Raw genomic sequence first — 22,639 nt, 5'->3', positions numbered from 1 at the left:
CCATGCCTGTTGTAGTGATTATCAAAAGGTTTTTGATAGGGTACAACATGGCGAGGTGCAAAAAAAAAAAAAACAGTGTGCCAAATGACAGATACCTCTGGGTGATAATTAACTTATACTGAAATCAATATGCTGCTGAGAAAGTAAAACAAGAGGGATCTGACACATTAAAGTTATGCCAAGGAGTGAGACAGGGCTGCATTTTTTACCACTGATATTCAATCTTAATTCTGAAAATACCTACAAAGAAACCCTCGTAAATGTTAAAGAAGGGATCATCTTAAATGGAGAGAAAGTGAGCAATATGTGCTGCATCAGTAATATTCTATACTGGTAATAAATATGCAAAACTGTTGTGTCTGCCTGAACACTCATAAATTGTATTTATTTAATTTGTTTAACCTGATCTGATTAGGGCCATCAGATCCTCTCTTGTATCAGACGAGGGCTTCACACATACAGCATCTAATTACATATTCCTCTTTGTTTTCTTAGTGGGATAGTTCTTAAACTTTGTATGTGGCTTTTCTCTGTTTAAGAGATTTATTCTCACATTTTTGCAATTGTAAAGTGTTGTGTCTGTAGTACAGTTTTCATTTCTGTGGAACAGCCAGCTTTGCAGCTTATAAGGCACCAGCATCCGTTGGTGACATGTCAGGAGATTAGCAAGTTGCTTATCTAGGTTTCTGTCTGTGCTTTTATTGTCAGTTCTTAAGTTAAAAATACTGGAACAGGTATGATGCGTGCATACTGTTTGCGGACACAGTAAGAGCTGATCACAGTTTGCTTTTCGCCTGGGTCAGTCGTCTTCAGGCTGCTGCCTCGGGTTGTAGCGGAGGTGGAAAACCTGACACATTGCATGAGACACCTCGGGCGTTGTTTGTTTTGTCCACGGGATCTACTGTCGAGCCACCTAGCAGTGTACTCAAAGCAGTGGATCGGCCTTCACAGGAGAATGAGTGGCAGCTGGCAATGCATTTGCGTTGCCCCAGGCAGAGGGCCAGTGTGAGGCTGGCCATCTGACTGTGCCTATTTACCCTGTGAGTGAATAGGTTGCTGCTCCTTCAGCAAGATAAGGGCAGGCACATGGCGGCAGGGGTTCACTAGTTATCAGGAGATTCAACATTAGACTCATTATGGAGCCTCTTAGGCAGATGGCGTTCAGAGCTGGAAAAAAAATCTAACGTGCACTTGGTAAGTCTGCGGGGGGGAGGGGGGGGGGCTTCATCTGAGGTGGAGGAGGCCTTGCCAGTGACTATTGAGGATGCAGGGTGCAGTCATTTACAATTTGGGGCACATGTCAGCACCAACGATGCCTGACACTTGGATTCTGAGGCCACTCTCAGTTTGTATAGGCAGTTGGCGGAGGTGGTGAAGGCTGCTGCCCTCACACATGGGATGCAAGTGAAGCTCACAACTCGCAGCATCGTTGATCGTGTTTTTTAGGCTAGGCATGAATACTCACAAGATGACTCACAGATAGCAAAATCATACCATATTCAGAGTCTGTTAAAATTTTATCAGTGAATTGTCAAAGTATTTGTAATAAAGTCCTGAATGTACTGCCCTCTAGAAAACTTCCCACATTAAAATTATTCTCGGGACTGAGAGCTGGCTGAAACCCAAAGTAGGAAGCTATGTATTAAGTTATTCATGGAAAGTATTTCAAAAAGACAGAGGAGATTGTGTGTTCATTGCAGATGACAAAAATATTGTCTCTACTGAGGTTGATTTTGACAATGTGTGTCAATGAAATTATCTGGTTGCATATAACAGGTCTAGGTGAAATCAAGTTAATTGTTGGATGTTTTAACCGACCACTCGATTCCACTGGGGCTGTTTTAGAGTCATTGACGGAAAATCTACGATCAGTAGTGCAGAAATACCCAGATAGTGCAACATTAGTTGGAGATGACTTTTTACCAAGTATAGACTGGAATGTCTATGGATTCATTGCAAGGAGTACAGACGGCGTTGCAAAGTTCTTTAGAACATTGTTTCTGAAAACTGTTGCAGCTAGCTTGACAGCCTATGCACAGCAGAAATATTTTAGACCTTCTAGCTCCATACAGGCCCGAATTAATCAATGGTATCAGTATAGAGAGAGAGAGGGATTAGTGACCAAGATGTCATCATAGTGACTTTGGTTACTAAAGTTAATAAATCAGTCAAGAAGACTAGGAGAGTATTTTTGTTGGGAAGAGCAGACAGGCAGTTGTTGGCATCCCACTTTGACAATGAAATGCATCATTTAGTTTCAGTATGATGGATGTAGAGGAATTTAACAGTGAAATTCAAAAAATGCTGAGGAAGCAAAGACTGTTGCACTGTCACTTCAAAAGAGAAAGCTCAATTGATGACTGACAAAAGTTAATAGAAATTCTTGCATCTGTAAAAAGATCAATGTGTGAAATTTACAATTACTAAGACTGTCATAGCCTAGCAATAGATCTTGCTAAAAACCTGAGAAAATTCTGGTCATGCTTTAAATTGCTGAGTGGGTCTAAGACTTCTGTAAGTCACTTGTTAACCAGTCCAATGTAGCTGTAGAAGATAGCAAAAGTAAAGCCAAAGTTTTGAATTTCTAATTTAAGAAATTGTTCACACAGGAGGATTGTACAAACATACCATCATTTGACCGTCACACAGACTCCTGTATGGAGGACATAGTGATACACTTTGCTGGTGTAGAGAAAGAACTGAAAGAATTGAAAGCAAATAAGTCACCAGGTCCAGATGGAATCCCAGTTGGTTTTAGAAAGAGTAGTCTAAGGCATTGGCTCCATACTTAGCTTGCATTTATCGCAAATCTCTCGCCCAGTGCACAGTCCCAAGTGACTGGACAAAAGTGCAGTTGCCTCCTGTATATAAGAAGGGTAAAAGAACATATCCACAAAATTACAGCTGGCTGGAGTGGCCGTGTGGTTCTAGGCGCTACAGTCTGGAGCCGAACGACCACTACGGTCGCAGGTTCGAATCCTGCCTCGGGCATGGATGTGTGTGATGTCCTTAGGTTAGTTAGGTTTAATTAGTTCTAAGTTCTAGGCGACTGATGACTTCAGAAGTTAAGTCGCATAGTGCTCAGAGCCATTTGAACCATTTGAACAAAATTACAAATCAATATCTTAACATCAGTTTGCTGCAGAATAATTGAACATATTCTCAGTTTGAACACAATAAATTTCTGTGAGAGGGAAAAGATTCTGTCCACAAACCAGCATGGTTTTAGAAAGCATTGTTCATGCGAAACTCAGCTTACCCTTTTCTCACATGAGATCCTGCAAACTGTGGCTGAAGGGCAACAGGCGGATTCCATATTTGTAGATTTCCGGAAAGCATTTGACATGGTGCCACACTGCTGACTGTTAACAAAGGTACAAGCATACAGAATAGGTTTACAGGTATGTGAGTGGCTTGAAGACTTCTTAAGTAGCAGAACCCAGTATGATGTGCTCAATGGTGAGTGTTCATCAGAGACAAGGGTACTGTCAGGAGTGCCCTAGAAAAGTTATTATTGGGCCCCTGTTGTTTTCTATATACAGAAATGATCTGGCAAACATAGTAATCAGCAGTCTGCTGTTATTTTCTGTGGTTTATGGGAAGGTGTCATCGTTCAGTGATTGTAGGAGAATACAAGATGACTTAGTCAAAATTTCTAGTTGGTTTAATGAATGGCAGCTAGCACAAAACCTAGAAAAATGTATGTTAATCCAGATGAATAGGAAAAACGAACCAAAAATGTTCAAATTCAATATCAACGGTGTGCTGCTTATGTCACGTCGATTAGCTATCTAGGCGTAATGTTGCAGAACAATATGAAATGGAATGCACATGTGAGGACTATAGTAAGGAATGTATTGGGAGAATGTAGGAAAGCCTGTTTTTAACTCAGTGGAAGATGTATTTTTCTAAGTTTGTCAGTGATAGAGTTAAGCACTGCAATCTTCCCTTTACAGATACAAACTAATAGCGAATTTACTTGGCTAAAATGTACAGATTTACTGATTTAACTCTGTGTATTAAAAACTTAATGACTTTGCTTTACTTCTTTCGATAGGTTTTATTTATAATATTTGCTTAGAAAAATGAATTTGTAAGTTTGGTTTGTGAGTTGGATGCCTACTCATCACATTTTGATTTTATTTTGTTTACATATAAGAATTCCTAAAAAATTGGCAGCTCTTTCTGAATACATCAGAACTGTTAAAAGACAAGGGACTATGGAGCCTCAAGAATTCAATGAAGTTCGTTGAGTGAGACTTGCTTTGGCTCAGGAACATCAGGGTTTAACTTGCTCTTTGGAAACTCCTTCCAAACATAGGGCGTGATGTAACTCCAATCGAGTGTGTCATCCATTATGTTGCTCCTGAAAACCTTCACTCACAGAGGTTTAAAGTTACTGCTCTACAATGGAACATCATAGAATCAGAACTTTTGGTAGGAAGTACCCCATGCGAGTGCTTTTTTATATGCCTCGAATTTCACATATTCCTATCAGTTTACCATTTCACTTTAAAAGTGTACAGTTCCCAGTGAATTTATGTTATGCCATGATCAGAAACAAAGCACAAGGCCAGATGCTGCTTGTTGTGTGTGTGGACCTTAGTGTCAGATGCTTTTTGCTCTCTTGCATTTTAGCGAAGCAGACAAGCTCTTCATTCATGTCCCCAATCATACTACTTCAAATATTGTATACAAAGAAGCTTCATAAGATGGCCGCTAGTGATAAGAGTAAATCATGTCTTAAGTGCAATAAATTAATAAAAACCATGGAAATATTCGTGATCTGTGGATTATGGTGTAGAAAACAGTTTCACAGTGATTGTGTTGGTCTAAGCAACAGTGAAATACGTCTTGTTAGAAATTCGAAAGAGCGAATTAAGTTTTGTTGTGAAGCATGCGAGTCTTCCTTACATGTTCAACTGACGAAAGAGGTAGGAACTACAATGGATTGGGAAGCTGTACAATGTTTAAGGGAAAGTGCGTCAAGTGCAGAAGTGAGTAATATTAACGAGACAAAAAGCTACACCCACATTGTAAAAAATAGTGTTTGAAATAACGGTAAAGGAGAAATCGAAAAGTTAAAGGAACGATTAAAAAGTCTTCATCTAGTTTCTGATATACTAAGACAAGATATCACTAAACTTGAGAATGAAAACCGTGAGTTAAAAACATTAGTTGCGAGCAGTAAACGCCAAAAGAGCATAAACAACTTAAACACGCATTCCAGTCAAAGTAATGGTCAAAATTGCGTAAATAGGCTGAACTCAAATGCCAGTGAAAGTAACGGTCATAACTGCGTAAATAGGCCTAACTCAAATGCCTTTCAAAGTGAAAACAGTGGCCTAAAGTGTGTAAACAATTCAAAAACTATTTCTCGTATAATGCCAAACAAAGTGACTAAAAAAGTGCTTTGCTCACAACAAAATACATGGAATAAACCTAATCTCGTGTGCACAAACAAGTTCAGTGTGTTATCAGAAAGCAGCGGCAACTCCATAAACATTGAAAGTGAACAAGCCATCCAACGTGAAGATAAAAACATTGTAAGGAGCTGCAAAAACATTGCCAACAGCCAGAAACAGCGAACAAAGAAACACAGTGTGCTTTTTCTAGCGGACAGCCACGGAAGAAAGCTAGCAAATATTCTACAGGATGTGAATACGGATCTTCGTGCAACTGGCATCGTAAAACCTGGTGCGAGGACAGAAAATATTGTTGAAGGCATATCAGAACACAAGAATACAACAAGGGACAGTGACTTTGTTGTTTGTGTGACTGGTGCAAATGATGTAGCACATAATGAAGCCAAAAATTGTATAACAGGTTTGAAATTTTTTTTAGATGTAAGTAAGGTGGAAAACACTATTGTTGTGATGATACCTCATAGACATGACTTGATCTATAAATCATGTGTTAACAAAGAGATTCGTAAAACAAATATTAAAATCAAACGACGATGTTCCATTTATGCTAAATGCAATGTAATGGATATTAGCAGACTTGAAAGAAATTTGCACACTGAACATGGTGAGCATCTAAATTACCATAGGAAAACATTTTTGTGTCAGGAGATAAACCAAGTTGTAAATGAAATACGAGCACGCAGCAGCCTTGTCTTAAAAGACAGTCCCACAGAGCATGACTGTATACCTCCTTTTTGAGAGATAACGACATTACAGACTAAGGAAAGTTAGAAACCACATTAAGTGGAAACTGCAGCAGTCTAATTCATTCAGATAATTGTGAAACCTTAGATCATGTAGCGAAAACAAATGAATACAGAAGGTTCTGTGAAAGTAGAATACCATTATGCAGCAGTGACAGTTTCCTCCTCGTTCATATAAATGTACAATCTCTTAGGTGTAAAATCAATGAATTACAATACTGGCTCGATAAAATCAACTGCAGTGTTCTATGCATCAGTGAACACTGGATAAAAGACACTGAAATAGACTTGTGTGTTCCTCTTGGATATTCGTTAGTTACAAGCTACTGCAGAAAAAGTATTACACGTGGTGGGGCCTCAATATATGTCAAAAGTGACCTTGAATTGCATTACTCAGTTATAGACCTTAGTAGAATATGCCTTGAAGCTACAATAGAAGTAGCCGGTGTGGTAATGCATGAACAGAAAACTGTAATTGTCTCAATCTATCGAATCCCAGGCTCTGATGAGATAGTATTTATAGAAAAAATTAATACTTTAATATTGTTGTTGTCAAAATATAAACAGCATGGAATTGTAATTGTAGGTGATATTAACATAGATATAAGGGCAAAGAGAAAAAAATGTAATTCATATGATTAACACTCTGAAGTCATTAAACTATTACTGTCTCAATGAAAAACCCACTAGACTGAACACATGCCTTGATAACATAATTAGCAATGTACAAAGAGACTCCATACAATGTGCTGTGATAGAATTAGCAATATCAGATCATGCAGAGCTATGGCTTCAAATAGAAAAGTCAGCCTTCAGTTCTACAGAGAGAGAAGTGACATATAGAATTCTTGGTGAATCCAATGTAAACAAAATGATAAACCAGTTAAAAGAAATGGATTGGACTCATGTAATGGATAACAAGAAAATGATTGATAAATGTTTTTCCATTTTCCTGACAGAGATCAAGCATATAGTAGAAATGACATGCCCCTTGGTAACCAAAAGGTACCAGAGTAATATTACTCATAAGCAACAAAATATTAACAAGTGGTGCACCCCACAACTTAACAAACTCAGAATACTACTGATGATTATGAAAGACAAATCTCGTAACAGTGATAGGGACAAGGAAAATTACACTAAAATGAGAAACCTTTACAGATTAGAAATAAAAAATGCTAAGTGCTGTGCAAATGATGAATATATTTTAAATTCTAAAAATAAATGTAAAGCTGCCTGGACTGTCATTAAAAGGGAAATAAATAATACCAATAAAGAAAGGAGTATCCCTATTGACTGCAATATTCTCAATGGATATTTTGTAAATAGGGTCACCACCCCACCCATCAATTCTGCCTCTGATGCAGAAGCATTGCTCACTTGTGCAAAACAGACAAGAAGTGAGAAGTTCACTTGGACCCGAATCACATTAAATGATATTCATAAGTCAATAAACAAATTAAGTAATTCCAAAACAGAAGATTATTATGGACTCAGTAATCTCATCATTAAGTGTGTAGCAAAAGAAATTGAAATGCCACTTCTCTCACTATCAAACAGAGTACTTGATGAAGGAATATTCCCCGACTGTCTTAAGCTCACAGTTACATTGCCTATGTATAAAAAAGGTGAAACAAACCTCCCAAATAACTACAGACCCATTTCAATAGTACCAATCATATCCAAGTTAGTAGAAAATTGTGTGCATAAGCAGATATACAGGTATTTTGAAACCAACAAAATTTTAAATGAACAACAATTTGGCTTCAGGTCACACCTATCAACTGTAAAAGCAGTAGAAGCTTTGGTAAGCTATGTTTATGAAGGGTATGAAAAAAGGGTATCAATGTCTGGAACACTTATTGACCTAAGTAAAGCTTTTGACTCGGTGTCACATGACATACTCATCAAAAAGTTAAAATACTATGGCATTTAAGATGACACACTCCAACTATTCAGATCTTATCTAAGCAATAGGTTACAACTTGTATATGCAAATAAGCAGAGGTCAGAAATACTCCCTATGGAAAGAGGAATACCCCAAGGCTCTGTTCTTGGACCTTTTCTGTTCATTGTCTATGTTAATGACTTCTCGAATTACATGTCGTGTAAGAACATACTATATGCTGACGATATGACATTAATAAGTACAGGAGAGAACTTACAGAGTGTACTGGACAAAAATAGAGAAATGATGCAAATGGCTAATTACTGGTGTCAGGCTAACCAGCTGTGCATAAATCAAACAAAAACAGAAGAAATAATATTTAATCTCAAATTAACTAAAAATGAAAACAAAACAGTGAAATTACTTGGACTAATCATAGACCAAAAGCTCTCATGGGAAGGACACACCAATTATCTATGTAGTAAACTAGCACGAGTACTTTTCTTATTGTACAAATTAAGAAACAGTGTGAGCAAGCAATTGCTACTCCACTCATACTATGCTTTTTTTCATTCCCAACTGCAATATGGAATATTGCTTTGGGGTAACTCCCCAGGGGCTGAATGTATTTTCAGATGGCAGGAGAAAGCAATCAGGTGCATGGAGGGGTTAGCACCCAGAGAGTCCTGCAGAAATTATTTTAAATCTCTTGGCGTAATGACAGTGCCAAGCATGTACATATATAACTGTCTAATATATGCCAGAGAAAATCTGAAAAAATTGAACATGAGATGTGATGTGCATGCACACAGTACAAGAAACAGTCACCTGCTGGACTTGCATTCCACAAGACTTGCTGTAGTCCATAATAACTATAAGTATTTAAGCATAAAATTTTTCAATAAGTTACCATGCTCAGCTCTTACAGTACCACTAAATAAATATAAGAATACATTGCAAACCTGCCTAAAAAACAACGAATTCTATACAACTGAAGAATTCTTAGAAACTAATCATCAAAATATATGTTTTACCTAAGTTATGAAGAAAATGTTGTGATATTATATAAGCTAGTTATTTACTGTGATTCTTTTCGTATGTGTGTATTTAATTACTGTATAAAACATTGTTTTACATAATGCTGAAGAAAAGGTCTTTAGTTCCTTTTCTCCCCTTTCTGCAACTATTTGAATATCGTACTGAAACTAAAACCCTCTGTAAACTTTGACGAAGCCAATTGTATGAAAAATACTGAAAGGCTAATAAAAATATTCTATTCTATTCTATTCTATTCATAAGTATAAAATAAATGCCACATGTTCCAAGTCTCAGGCACAGCTATCAATAAATACCTGGACAACACCGGGTTTCTCAGCTAGTACTGTAATGTTTGCTGACAGTTTAAATAGTCTTAAACAAATTGTATCATGACTTGATGAAGGTAGTAAGCATTATGGCCAAGGAATCAACATAAATAAAACAAATTAATGGTCATCAGCAAGAAAGATGTACCAAACCGTCCTCTAAACATTAAGGGTAAATTTGTTGAACAATTAGACAAATATAAGTGACTGGGAACTAATATTTATAACTAACAGGATAAATAGCAAAAAATTGGTCGCTATTGAGAAAGCCAGAGCTGCATTTTGTAAAATGACTAATGTGTTGAAGTGCCATCACCTATTAGTAGAAAAAAAAAAAATAAGTTTTGTACATTGCTACATACTTCCCATTTTTCCTGAGCAGCCGAGATGTTGACTAAGACCAAGACGATGGGCAAACAACTTGAGACAGTTGAGGTGCGGCAGTACAGGAGAATGCTAAAGTGCAATGGATAATAAAATTACTAACAATGGTGTTCTCGGCCAAATGAAGAAAGGAAAAGAAGTTCTAACCATAATAAAATGCAGAAAACAGCAATATCTCTGCCATTCTACGTGGAAAGACACTCTGATATAAACTGCTGCAGAATATTCCTCAAGGAAAGGTAGTTGGTAAAAGGAATGGGGAAGAAGAAGAAGTAGAGATGATGGTGATGGTGATGGTTAACACTGTGAGAAACTGTATGATGTTGTTGTTGTTGGTGGTGGTGGTGATGGTGAAACTGATATCCATTTTTTAATAGTGCTAGCTGTTTCATAAACATCTTACTGAAAGGTTAACGGGGCATGATGTGTAAATTTCATGCTATGACAGTGGGATATTGTATGAGTATGTTTTAATTATTTCAGAGAAATGCTGCCTTGCAGGCATGTACTGCTGTTGTTTTAATGTGTCTTCAGACTTGCATCTGAGCATCGCAGTGTTTCAAAATAAATGTTATACACATAATATTTCTGTAAATTGTTAAGATCGTATGTTGCCTCTTTTTGTGGTGCTATTCATGTCTTGCTCCACCATAGGGTAACTTTTGGCAAACATTATTTTTGAGTGCCACAGAAGCAAGTATTTGAGCTTCACCGGGATCAGTACAGGTGCTATTCTCCTGACTTTGTGCACAAGCAAATTGCTACTGTTAACTGATTCATGTAGAATGTAGGCGGTGAAGTCCATTGCAATTGGTAATATAAACTCTTGCTTAAGTTTTGCTGTATCCTTTTATGTAAATGTTTGCTTGTTCCGTCCTTTATATTTTAAAATTGAAGAAGAAGTTATTCTCATGAAAAACCGTCACTTATGTCTCCTTTTGTAGCATACAATTGACTTACTGGCTTGGAAACAATTAGTTTAATATGATGCTATAATTTATGGGCAAGACAGTAACCCAACAGGTGCATAGGATAGAAAAATGGCAGAAGTTAGCTTGTTCTGGCCACAGTCAGGGGTAACTGTGCAAGGTGTACAATGATGCAGTGGAGTGGATTGGGAGGGGAAGATAAAACAGATGAAGGGGGTCCTGTGGGGAAGAGGTTGTGGGTGTAGCACGAGTGAAGTTATGATCCGGGGTGGATTAGGGTCCGGAGGCAGTGGAGATTGAGGCCTGGAGGATTACAGGATTGAAGGATGTGTTTCAAGGACAGCTCCCATGTAGGTAATTCAGAAAAGTTGATGTTGTGGAGGAAGCTCGAGCTAGCACAGACTTTGAAGCAGCCATGGAAGTTGAGTATGTTGTTCTCGGCAGCATGTTCTGCATCTGGGTGACCAACTCTGGTCTTGGCCATGCCATATGCCAGCTCTGCTATAACTTCTGCACAGCAATTTATGTTGGTATGGCCATTAACCTGCTGGCCACTCAAATTAATGGCCTATCACTGAACTGTGACCAAGAGCGGAACTGACCACCCAGTGGCAGAAGAAGCCATAGACCACAGCACACTGGACTCGCATTCGGGAGGACGACGGTTCAATCCCGCATCCGGCCATCCTGATTTAGGTTTTCTGTGATTTCCCAAAATCGCTCCAGGCAAATGCCGGGATGGTTCCTCTGAAAGGGCATGGCTGACTTCCTTCCCTTATCCAATGAGACCAATGACCTCGCTGTTTGGTCTCTTTCCCCAAAACCAACCAACCATAGACCACAGCATGCTCTATTTCAATGTCTGCTTCACAACCCATGCCATCTCGATCCTTTCTCCCAATCCCCTGAATAACAGAATTGAGTTGTCCTTGTGACACATTCTTTGATCCCATTCTTCTTCTGTCCTCAGTTTCCATTAGTTTGCGCCTCACACTCACTTTCATCATGGCCCAGGATCATAACTTCAGACATCCTGCATCCACCCTCTCTTCCTCACAGTTTCCCCTTCTTCCGTTTTATCTTCCCCTCCGAACTGTGCTGCATTCTCCTCTCTCTGCCTATGTCCGGGACGGACAGCTCACCAGTGCCTCACTCCTGTCCCCTGTACCAAGCTGCTCTCCTTCCCAGCCATCAGCTGTCTTTCCTTAGTGCTCCCTGGCACTCCCTGTCTCATTTCTGCCCTCACTCACTCCAATCAATACAAAAGTTCATTCCAGTCGATGTACAGTGCCAGCGCGATGTAATCAGTAGGACAATGTCATTGCACAGGTGTGTGTGTGTGTGTGTGTGTGTGTGTGTGTGTGTGGTGTGTGTGCGCGTGCGTGCGTGCGCGCGCTCGCGCGCCTGCCTTTCAGTGACTTAGCGTCTCTTCTATTAATCCTTAAATTATTTAATGTTATTAGAATATTTTAATCCTGCCACAATAACTGAGCAAGAAATGTGTAATACAAATGAAATCATTTCAAATATGAAATTTTTTCATTATGTTTTGTTAATGAGATAGTAGTTTAGGTGACTGGAATCATGTTTGTTCTATAAAGAATCCGTGCATAACTTTTATACCTTTCATAACAATTTCTGCACCTTTGGTTTCTCCAGTACCAGGTTTTGGAGCAATTACTGCTCTCCGTACATGCATAACCAGTACATATTTCACAACTTTCTCCCTATTTCCCTTTTTCCTGATAAAGACACTTCAAATCTTGAAAGCTAGGTATTTGTCCATGTTTGTAATTATTTTCATTGTATTGGCCAACTAGGTTAACTTGACAGCTTCAGTTCTTCTACATTTCTTGTTGATTCCCTTTTTTCCATTACTTCATCTTCTTTTCATGTTGCTTTTCCTTTCTTTCCTGGAAGTTGTTTCTGATTTTATTTTTCCTGCCTTAGTAGCCTTCTAAATTGAGTACATTAGTTATGAAACAGTTTGTCTGTTGTTTCTGATTCTTTGATGTTGTTTCTATCCTGTTCTTTTCTTATTTCTGTGTTAGAGACTGTTCGTTATTTCTTTTTGCAGGAAAACGGGAATACAGAATTGACATGCATATAAAATTTCTGGGCTTGTGACTGTAATGTAATATTTTAGCTTTATACCTATAAGGATGCATCTCTTGTCACAAATGTTTGTAGTTAAACTGTACACTCTTTCCATTTTATTAACCCTTCTATTCCTTGGAGATTTTTAAAATCCATTCTGCTGTATGTTTTATCCAAAACATTTAAATTTATTAACCCTTTCTGTTTCATGTACTGGTGTTTCTACATATTTTGGACATCTCTCACATTTGCCATGAATTAGTTTTTTTTTCCCAGCTGAAAATTGAAGACCAGTTATGTTTGTTCTTTCCCCTTAAAAACCACTATAGGTTTCAGAACTGTTATCTTCCTCTGTCAGGGAGAAAAGTGGGATATCACTCAGACCTCAGGTTAAGAGTGAGGATAAAGGGAGTCAAACATTTTGTTCTCCTTTTTAAATGTGTATCAGCATTGCTTGGAGTGTAAGTACTGTCATCCATTCTATCTGCATCTAATTTTACATTTTTCACCAGTGAACAATCCTTTCAATACCTCCAATACATTAGGTACTGTGTTTATAAGAGGTTACAAATTACATTGTTTTTATCTGTACATGTCAGCCATGTTCCAACGGTTCATTTTCTAGTGCTTAGTGAGTACACACTCTTCTGCCATCCAAAATATTCACAGGATTTATTGAAACTCTCAGTCAAAGTCTAAATAATTCTCACCACTTTTAGGTGCGCCATATGTCAGAGACAGATGCCACCGAAGCACTGTTGGCAAGGCTGTCATACCAGGCAAGTGTACGTGCTGGAGAAGCTGCTCGGCGAGCTGCCAGTAAGTTGCCGTTGCAGCGCGTCGCCAAAGTTGCTCTGATGTTTTGCCTCCTGGTAAGCAGTGATTTGTGTCACTTCAGTGTTTCTCTGGAAGATCACTCTGTCAAATCGTAAAATGTAAGAGGTGGTACGTGTAATATTATTGTGCACTATGTAGAATTCCATCACTTCTTGACACAAATGTAATTAACTAAATCTGATTAGTGATGAAGTAATTAGTATGTTGTGTAACTCTTGTCATGAAGAAGAGCCTCAAAGCAAATGAAATGAATCAAACGTTGCAAGGATACGGTGCTGTAGATGAAACCAGTTCCTCTTTTAGATCACTCCTGGTTAATTGCTTTCTTGCACATACAATATCTGTGTAAACTGTGCCCTCAGCAGTTATTAGTGTTTAAGTCACTGTTAGTGTTCCTACTGTACCTTTACAAAATCGAGTTACATAATATTTACTTCCAGGTTTATCGATTAATAAAATAATTCTCACAGGTAAACAATACATTCGATTCTCTATACCGTATTAACAGTTTATCATCACTAGTATTATTTTATATTTGTACATACTGTCAAGTTCTGTTGGTTGAATGGATTTTTTATCTTAATGTATGATGATAATGATTTAATACCAGTTGACAGAATTAAGTGACAATGTAAATAACAATAACAACAACTATATAAGGAAAAGGTAGATTGATACTGCAAAGATGAAACATTGAGTTACAGACAAGTACAAAGAAAAGATTAGTACATGTTTAGCTTTGGCCACAGCCTTAGTCAGAAAAGGAAACACACTCACATTCATTCACACAAGCAAGCACACATCATGCACACATGACCCCAATCTGTGACACCTTTGATCTAATGCTGTAGTCACATTGAACGGAAGCAGTGATCTGGAGGGGGTGGGAAAGGGGAAGGGATAGTGGGGCACATGTGGGGGAGAGAAGAGCATTATCTGGCAGAGCATGCAGGGGCTAGAAGGAGGCATGATAAGACTGCCACCAGGCACAGCATTCGGTGGCTGTGGAGCAGGGTGGTGGGAAAAGGGGAATGGGGCGTGGAAAAGGAGAGGAGCAGGGAAGGGGAAAGATGGCTGTGTGCATTTGCAGAGGGTGGCACACAAAGAGAGTGAGAGGATGTGAATAGGGAGGAAGTGATAAGACCGAGGGGACCCAGACTGTCGGGTGGAGGGTGTGGGGACAGTAGGTTACCGTAGGTTGAGGCTGGGGTGATTTTGGGAATGAAGAATGTGTTATAAGGTTAACTCACATCTGCACAGTTCAGAAAGGATGGCGATGCAGTGGAGGATTCAGATGGCCCAGATTGTGAAGCAGCCACTGAAATCAAGCATGTTATGTTCAGCTGCATATTGTGCTACATAGTGGCCTACTTTGCTCTTGGCCACAGCTTTTCAGTGGCCATTCATCCTGATGAACAATTGATTGGCAGTTATACCAATATATAAAGCTGTGCAGTGATTGCAGAAGAGCTGGTATATGACATGTCTGTTTTCACAGTTGACCTGGCCTCTGCTGGGTGAATAAAATAAAATAATAAACTTAATGAGTACACACCACAGAAAATCATGATAATGTGGGAATATTCACCTCTGGGATAAATACCAGTTGCTCACACTGTTGACTTTTTTCCCCTTTTGTTTTCCTAAAAATGTAGGTTTCTTTAGTATTTTATGATAGAGAAGGAAGAAAAGTCCCAGACTGAGTGAACTACTATCATTAAAAATTATTCATAACTATTTATAGTCAAAAACTGTCACTCATTACTACAGTAAATTTGCATCTGTCGTACTCTCTTGATAACACTACCTCAGAAATTCAAATCCTAATTTCGTTCATATTCCATTTTGGTCCATCTTACAGTCATACACATCAGTTTCCTGTTTTTCAAAATAAATAGTATTTATCAGAACAGAAGCATACCATATTGTAAAATTTTCTTCTTCAGTTTACTTCTGTTGTAATTTCCAGTGCAGACGATCAATACTGAAGAAACTGAAAAAAGGTGGGAATTTAAGGAGATGGGACCTGGATAAACTGCCTAAACCAGAGGTTGTACAGAGTTTCAGGGAGAGCATAAGGGAACAAATGGCAGGAATGGGGGAAAGAAATACAGTAGAAGAAGAATGGGTAGCTTTGAGGGAAGAAGTAGTGAAGGCAGCAGACGATCAAGTAGTTAAAAAGACGAGGGCTAGTAGAAATCCGTGGATAACAGAAGAAATATTGAATTTAATTGATGAAAGGAGAAAATATAAAAATGCAGTAAATGAAGCAGGCAAAAAGGAATACAAACGTCTCAAAAATGAGATTGACAGGAAGTGCAAAATGGCTAAGCAGGGATGGCTAGAGGATAAATGTAAAGATGTAGAGGCTTATCTCACTAGGGGTAAGATAGATACTGCCTACAGGAAAATTAAAGACATCTTTGGAGAAAAGAGAACCATTTGTGTGAATATCAAGAGCTCAGATGGAAACCCAGTTCTAAGCAAAGAAGGGAAAGCAGAAAGATGGAAGGAGATATAGAGGGTCTATACAAGGGCGATGTACTTGAAGACAATATTATGCAAATGGAAGAGGATGTAGATGAAGATGAAATGGGAGATACGATACTGTGTGAAGAGTTTGACAGAGCACTGAAAGACCTGAGTCGAAACAAGGCCCCAGGAGTAGACAACATTCCATTGGAACTACTGACGGCCTTGGGAGAGCCAGTCCTGACAAAACTCTACCATCTGGTGAGCAAGATGTATGAGACAGACGAAATACTCTCAGACTTCAAGAAGAACATAATAATTCCAATCCCAAAGAAAGCAGGTGTTGACAGATGTGAAAATTACTGAACTATCAGTTTAATAACTCACGGCTGCAAAATACTAACGCGAGTTCTTTACAGACGAATGGAAAAACTAGTAGAAGCTGACCTTGGGGAAGATCAGTTTGGATTCCATAGAAATATTGGAACACGTGAGGCAATACTGACCCTACGACTTATCTTAGAAGCTAGAGTAAGGAAAGGCAAACCTACGTTTCTAGCATTTGTAGACTTAGAGAAAGCTTTTGACAATGTTGACTGGAATAATCTCTTTCAAATTCTGAAGGTGGCAGGGGTAAAATACAGGGAGCGAAAGGTTATTTACAATTTGTATAGAAACCAAATGGCAATTATAAGAGTTGAGGGGCATGAAAGGGAAGCAGTGGTTGGGAAGGGAGTGAGACAGGGTTGTAGCCTCTCCCCGATGTTATTCAATCTGTATATTGAGCAAGCAGTAAAGGAAATGAACGAAAAATTCGGAGTAGGTATTAAATTCCATGGAGAAGAAATAAAAACTTTGAGGTCCGCCGATGACATTGTAATTCTGTCAGAGACAGAAAAGGACTTGGAAGAGCAGTTGAACGGAATGGACAGTGTCTTGAAAGGAGGATATAAGATGAACATCAACAAAAGCAAAACGAGGATAATGGAATGTAGTCGAATTAAGTCGGGCAATGCTGAGGGAATTAGATTAGGAAATGAGACACTTAAAGTAGTAAAGGAGTTTTGCTATTTAGGGAGTAAAATAACCGATGATGGTAGAAGTAGAGAGGATATAAAATGTAGACTGGCAATGGCAAGGAAAGCGTTTCTCAAGAAGAGGACCTCATGTTGACATCGAGTATAGATTTAAGTGTCAGGAAGTCGTTTCTGAAAGTATTTGTATGGAGTGTAGCCATGTATGGAAGTGAAACATGGATGATAAATAGTTTAGACAAGAAGAGAATAGAAGCTTTCGAAATGTGGTGCTACAGAAGAATGCTGAAGATTAGATGGGTAGATCACACAACTAATGAGGAGGTATTGAATAGAACTGGGGAGAAGAGGAGCTTGTGGCACAACTTGACTAGAAGAAGGGATTGGTTGGTAGGACATGTTCTGAGACATTGAGGGATCACCAATTTAGTATTGGAGGATAGCATGGAGGGTAAAAATTGTAGAGGGAGACCAAGAGATGAATACACCAAGCAGATTCAGAAGGATGTAGGTTGCAGTAGGTACTGGGAGATGAAGAAGCTTGCACAGGGTAGAGTAGCATGGAGAGCTGCATCAAACCAGTCTCAGGACTGAAGACCACAACAACAACAACACAACGATCATTACACTATAATAGAATGCAAGGCCTTTCAACAGAAAACTGCGTACTTACTACTTTCTTTACATAACATTATAAAGTTTGTATTAAAGAATAACAGTTTCTTTTAGTTTGTAGATAAAGTAAAGATCAAAAATAAAGATAAAAATAAGATTTATTGAAAGAGTGGCTGCATCTCCTCTGTCGTTGGCCATTGTCTAAAAGATTGTGTCATCTGACATGGTGAATCGACCACAGTTGTAAAAGGCAATATGCGCTATTACGATATGCTTCAACATATCATGAAACAAGAAAAAACCATTTACTTAAATAAACTGTTAAAATAAGTTCTACCTGTATATCTGCAAATGTGTGCAATTAGACTGAAGAGGAAAAACGAATCATAAAAGGACACCATGTGATGAAAAGTATCCGGACATCTGACTGAGAATGGCTTACAAGTTCATGGATGCTGGAATTCAATATGGGGTTGGCCCACCCTTAGCCTTGATGACAGCTTCCACTCTCGCAAGCATATGTTCAATCAGGTGCTGAAAGGTTTCTTGGGGAATGGCAGCCCATTCTCACGGAGTGCTGCACTGAGGAGAGATATCAATGCTTGTTGGTGAGGCCTGGCACAAAGTCAGCGTTCCAAAACATCCCAAAGATGTTCTATAGGATGCAGGTCAGGACTCTGTGCAGGCCAGTCCATTACAGGGATGTTATTGTCGTGTAACCAGTCCGCCACAGGCCGTGCATTATGAACAGGTGCTCGATTGTGTTGAAAGATGCAATCGCCATCCCCAAATTGCTCTTTATCAGTGGGAAGCAAGAATGTGTTAAGACATCAGTGTAAGCCTCTGCTGTGGTAGTGTCACACAAAAAAACAAAGGGTGCAAGCCCCCTCCATGAAAAACACGACCGCACCATAACACCACCACCTCCAAATTTTACTGTCGTTAGTACACACGCTGGCAGATGAAGTTGACTGGGCATTCGCCATACCCACACGCTGCCATCGAATCGCCATAATGTGTACCCTGATTCATCACTCCACACAACATTTTTCCACTGTTCAATCATCTAATGTTTACGCTCCTTACATCAAGTGATGCGTTGTTTGGTATTTGCCAGCACGGTGTGTGGCTTATGAGCAGCTGCTCAACCATGAAATCCAAGTTTTCTCACCTCCTGCCTAACTGTTATAGTACTTGCAGTGGATCCTGATGCAGTTCAGAATTCCAGTGTGATGGTCTGGATCGATATCTGCCTATTACACATTACGACCCTCTTCAACTGTCAGCAGTCTCTGTCAGTCAATAGACGAGGTTGGCCTGTACTCTTCCGTGCTGTATGTGTCCCTTCATGTTTCCACTTCACTATCATCGGTGGACCTAGGGACGTTTGGTAGTGTGGAAATCTCTCATACAGATGTATCACACAAGTGACATCCAATCATGTGACCACATTTGAAGTCCGTGAGTTCTGCAGAGTGCCCCATGCTACTCTCTCATGATGTCTAATGACTACTGAGGTCGCTGATATGGAGTACCTGGCAGTAGGTGGCAGCACAATGCACCTAATATGAAAAATGTATGTTTTTTGGGAATGTCCGGATACTTTAGATCACATAGTGTAGCTGTTATGAATCAGTAATCATTAGCTTTTTCTATGTTAAGCACCCTGCAATTTAAGAAAGTTTTACACCAAGTGCATATTGTTTTCATTTACGAGGGTAATCCCAAAAGTAAAGTCTCCTTTTTTTTAAAGTACCTAGACCTGTTTATTTCTACAATGGTTTACATCAGTTTACAGCTTGAACATTTAGCTATTTTTTGACATAATCACCATTTCGGTTGGTGCATTTTTGTAGACGCTGTGGCAGTTTTTGTGTGCCCATGTCATACCAGCTCGCCGCCATGCTGTTCAGAAAGTTACGAACATCTTCTTTCACCTTGTTGTCAGAGCTGAATCGCTGGGACCACAATTAACACTGACAGGTACTGTGAGACTCTGAAAAAACTCAAACGGGCATTTCAGAACCGGAGAAGAGGAATGTTGAGCAAGGGCGTACACATTCTCCATGACAACGCTCTCCCGCACATCGCTCGGCAAACCGTTGCTCTCCTGCAACAGTTTCAGTGGAACATTATCACCCACCCACCCTATAGTCCTGACTTGGCGCCCAGTGACTATCACCTGTTCCCTAGGTTAAAAGAACATTTGCCCAGAAAGCAATTCAGGTCCTATGACGAGGTGAAACAAGAGGTTCATAACTTTCTGAACAGCTTGGCGGCGAGCTGGTATGACATGGGTATACAAAACTACCACAGCATCTACAAAAATGCATCGACAGAAATGATGATTATGTCAAAAAATAGCTAAATGTTCAAGCTGTAAACTGGTGTAAACCACTGTAGAAATAAACAGGTCTGTGTACTTATAAAAAAATAGAAGACCTTACTTTTGAGATTACCCTCATACAAAGCATCAACAATGGTGGTTGGTGTTATTACTGTTTTGCTACATTTTCAGATTACCGAATGCAAAATAAATGAAACCACGGTAAAATTTCTATAGAGGCAACTTGTGTGAAGTTTTGCAAAAGTAGAATTAAATGGAAAGAGCACAAATGTAATAAAAGGAAAAGCCGATTCCAAAAAGCTGCAAAATGGCGTAGTGCAACTAAATTTTTCTGACTCCGACCGCTGCTAACAATCAGGGTACAACTTGTCAGCTTCAGAGTGCCTAGAAGGAAGCAATAAACACCAATAATGTTTTGTAAATAGAAGCAAAGTATCCCTGTTTAAAACTCCCTTAAATGGCAGTACATTGAAGGCATAAAAAACAAATAATATTTGAAAAATGAAGGTGGTCTATGCAAAAGGGCACATGTGTGAAATCAAAATCTTCTGCTGGAACATTCAGTGCCATGTTGTTCCACCCCATGTGTTGCAACATGCTTGAGTGTTCCTTGATGTGGCAAAGAGGTTGAGATGTTGCTGCTCATGCCTGCCTCACTTTGTCAACGGCAGCCGTCCTGATGTCATTCAGTATGTGAAAGAAGGATTTCTGCAATGACACATTGCAAGGTTCAACTGGTCCTAAGCATGCTCGGTCTGGCTCATGTTAACAGATACCATGAGCCATTCAATTTGGTTGATTTCATCCTTCTTCAGGAAGGTGTTCAAAAGGTTTGTGCACCACACTCCTACATTATTGTTCCCAAAGATGAACTGAGTGGCAAAATTTTGACTGTGGGATTGGGTGATAGGTTTGAGCATCCTGACCAAGTATTGCACAGCCCTCGAATTACCTTTGGCAGCTTGTATAATAATTTATTATATCACGATTGCTTAGATATATAAAAAATATTCACATAACCTGTTTCAGCAAGCAGTTGCCATCTTCAGACTACTGAATCCACTAAAGAGCTTTGTACAGATATACAAGGTGTGTTTGGAAAGTTTTAAGAATGAGCCTGTAATTGTACAATGGAGGTACTTACATGCTACTGTGATGCATTTCCATCAAAATAGTCCCCTTCTGACTGAACACACTGACTCCAATGGTGTTTCCACTTTTGCTAACATTCCTCGAAATGTTTTTTCTGAAGTGTGTTATGGACACTCTCCATATTTGCCTGGACGTCGTCAATCGAGTCAGATCACTTCCCTTTCAGTGAAAATTCCAGTTTAGGTAGAAGTCTGCAGGGGCCAAATCAGGGGAATATGGAAGCACAGGAATTTTGAATTTGGTCAAAAATTCAACACTGGAGAAGGCATGATGAGCCAGAGAATTGTCATGGTGTAGCACCCAACTCCTGTCTCAAGGACACAATTGTACTATTCCTGGTTAATTTACTGTCCTCCACGGGTAAAATCATGATGCACAATACCGTTAGAATAGAAAAAAAATCACCAACATTCTCTTCACCTTCGACCAACTTTGCCGTGCTTTTTTTGATCATGGTGAACCTGGAGTCTTCCACTGCGAAGACTGCACTTTTGTTTCAGGATCATATCCATATACCCATGATTTGTCACCTGTAATTACCCTGTTCGACAAATCTGGGTCATTTTTAGTCTGATTAATCAGTTCTTGGCACACTTCAAGTCGGTATTGTCTCTGGTCACTTGACAACACTTTTGGAATGAATTTTGCGGACACTTGATGCATGTTCAGATCTTCAGTTAAAATAGACTGAACAACACAGAAACTTAAATTAAGTTCATCAGCCACCTCTCTAATTGTAAGTCTATGATCAGAGCACACTAAGTCGCGAACTTTCACAACATTTTAATTCGTTTTTGAGGTGGAAGGACAGCCAGACTGTGGTTAATCTTCAAATGATATGAGGCCATTTTTAAATCTGTTGAACCAGACAAAAACATTTGACTGGCTCATACAATTATGTCCAAAAACTGTTTTTAATAGTTCGTAAGTCTCAGAAGCTGATTTCCCGGTTTTAAAACAAAATTTCACACAAACTCATTGCTCTGTTTTTACGTCCATTTTCACGCAGACAGGATCTGGCATCAAGCCTTAACAGACCCACAATCAACCAGCTGCCAGAATGAACTGAATAAAGGAGACACTGTTTCCTGTCAGAGGGCATTCAAGGACAAGGCAATGACTCACTCCCCACCCTCCGTGTACCTGTCCGCCGAACTAGTAAGCAATAGCGGATCCATTCTTAAAACTTTCCAGTCACACCTCGTATAAACAGATAAGAGTAAGGCATGTAATATTTCACTGAACATGGATCACATTGTCACATCATAGAAGCATGAAATTAGAGTATTACCCTGTATTATTATATGGGGATATTGGAGGGGGAGGTTGGGGTGAGGGTAGGCAGGCAGGG

General features: G+C 39.2%; 1 protein-coding gene across 2 annotated transcripts in view; it reads left to right on the top strand.

The window, feature by feature from the left end:
• Positions 1 to 22,639, top strand: part of LOC126190870 (solute carrier family 35 member F5) — a 167,490-nt gene that overhangs the window by 82,374 nt on the left and 62,477 nt on the right. For both annotated transcript variants that reach the window (XM_049931469.1, XM_049931468.1), the window contains one exon: positions 13,551 to 13,703. In XM_049931469.1, the coding sequence (XP_049787426.1) occupies positions 13,551 to 13,703 (153 nt within the window). The remainder of the gene's footprint in view (positions 1 to 13,550; positions 13,704 to 22,639) is intronic.

Source organism: Schistocerca cancellata, chromosome 6 (genome assembly GCF_023864275.1).
Source record: "Schistocerca cancellata isolate TAMUIC-IGC-003103 chromosome 6, iqSchCanc2.1, whole genome shotgun sequence".
NCBI classification, from domain to species: Eukaryota; Metazoa; Arthropoda; class Insecta; order Orthoptera; family Acrididae; genus Schistocerca; species Schistocerca cancellata.
Note: the sequence above shows the minus strand (reverse complement) of the source record. Positions and strands in the feature narration are given on the sequence as shown.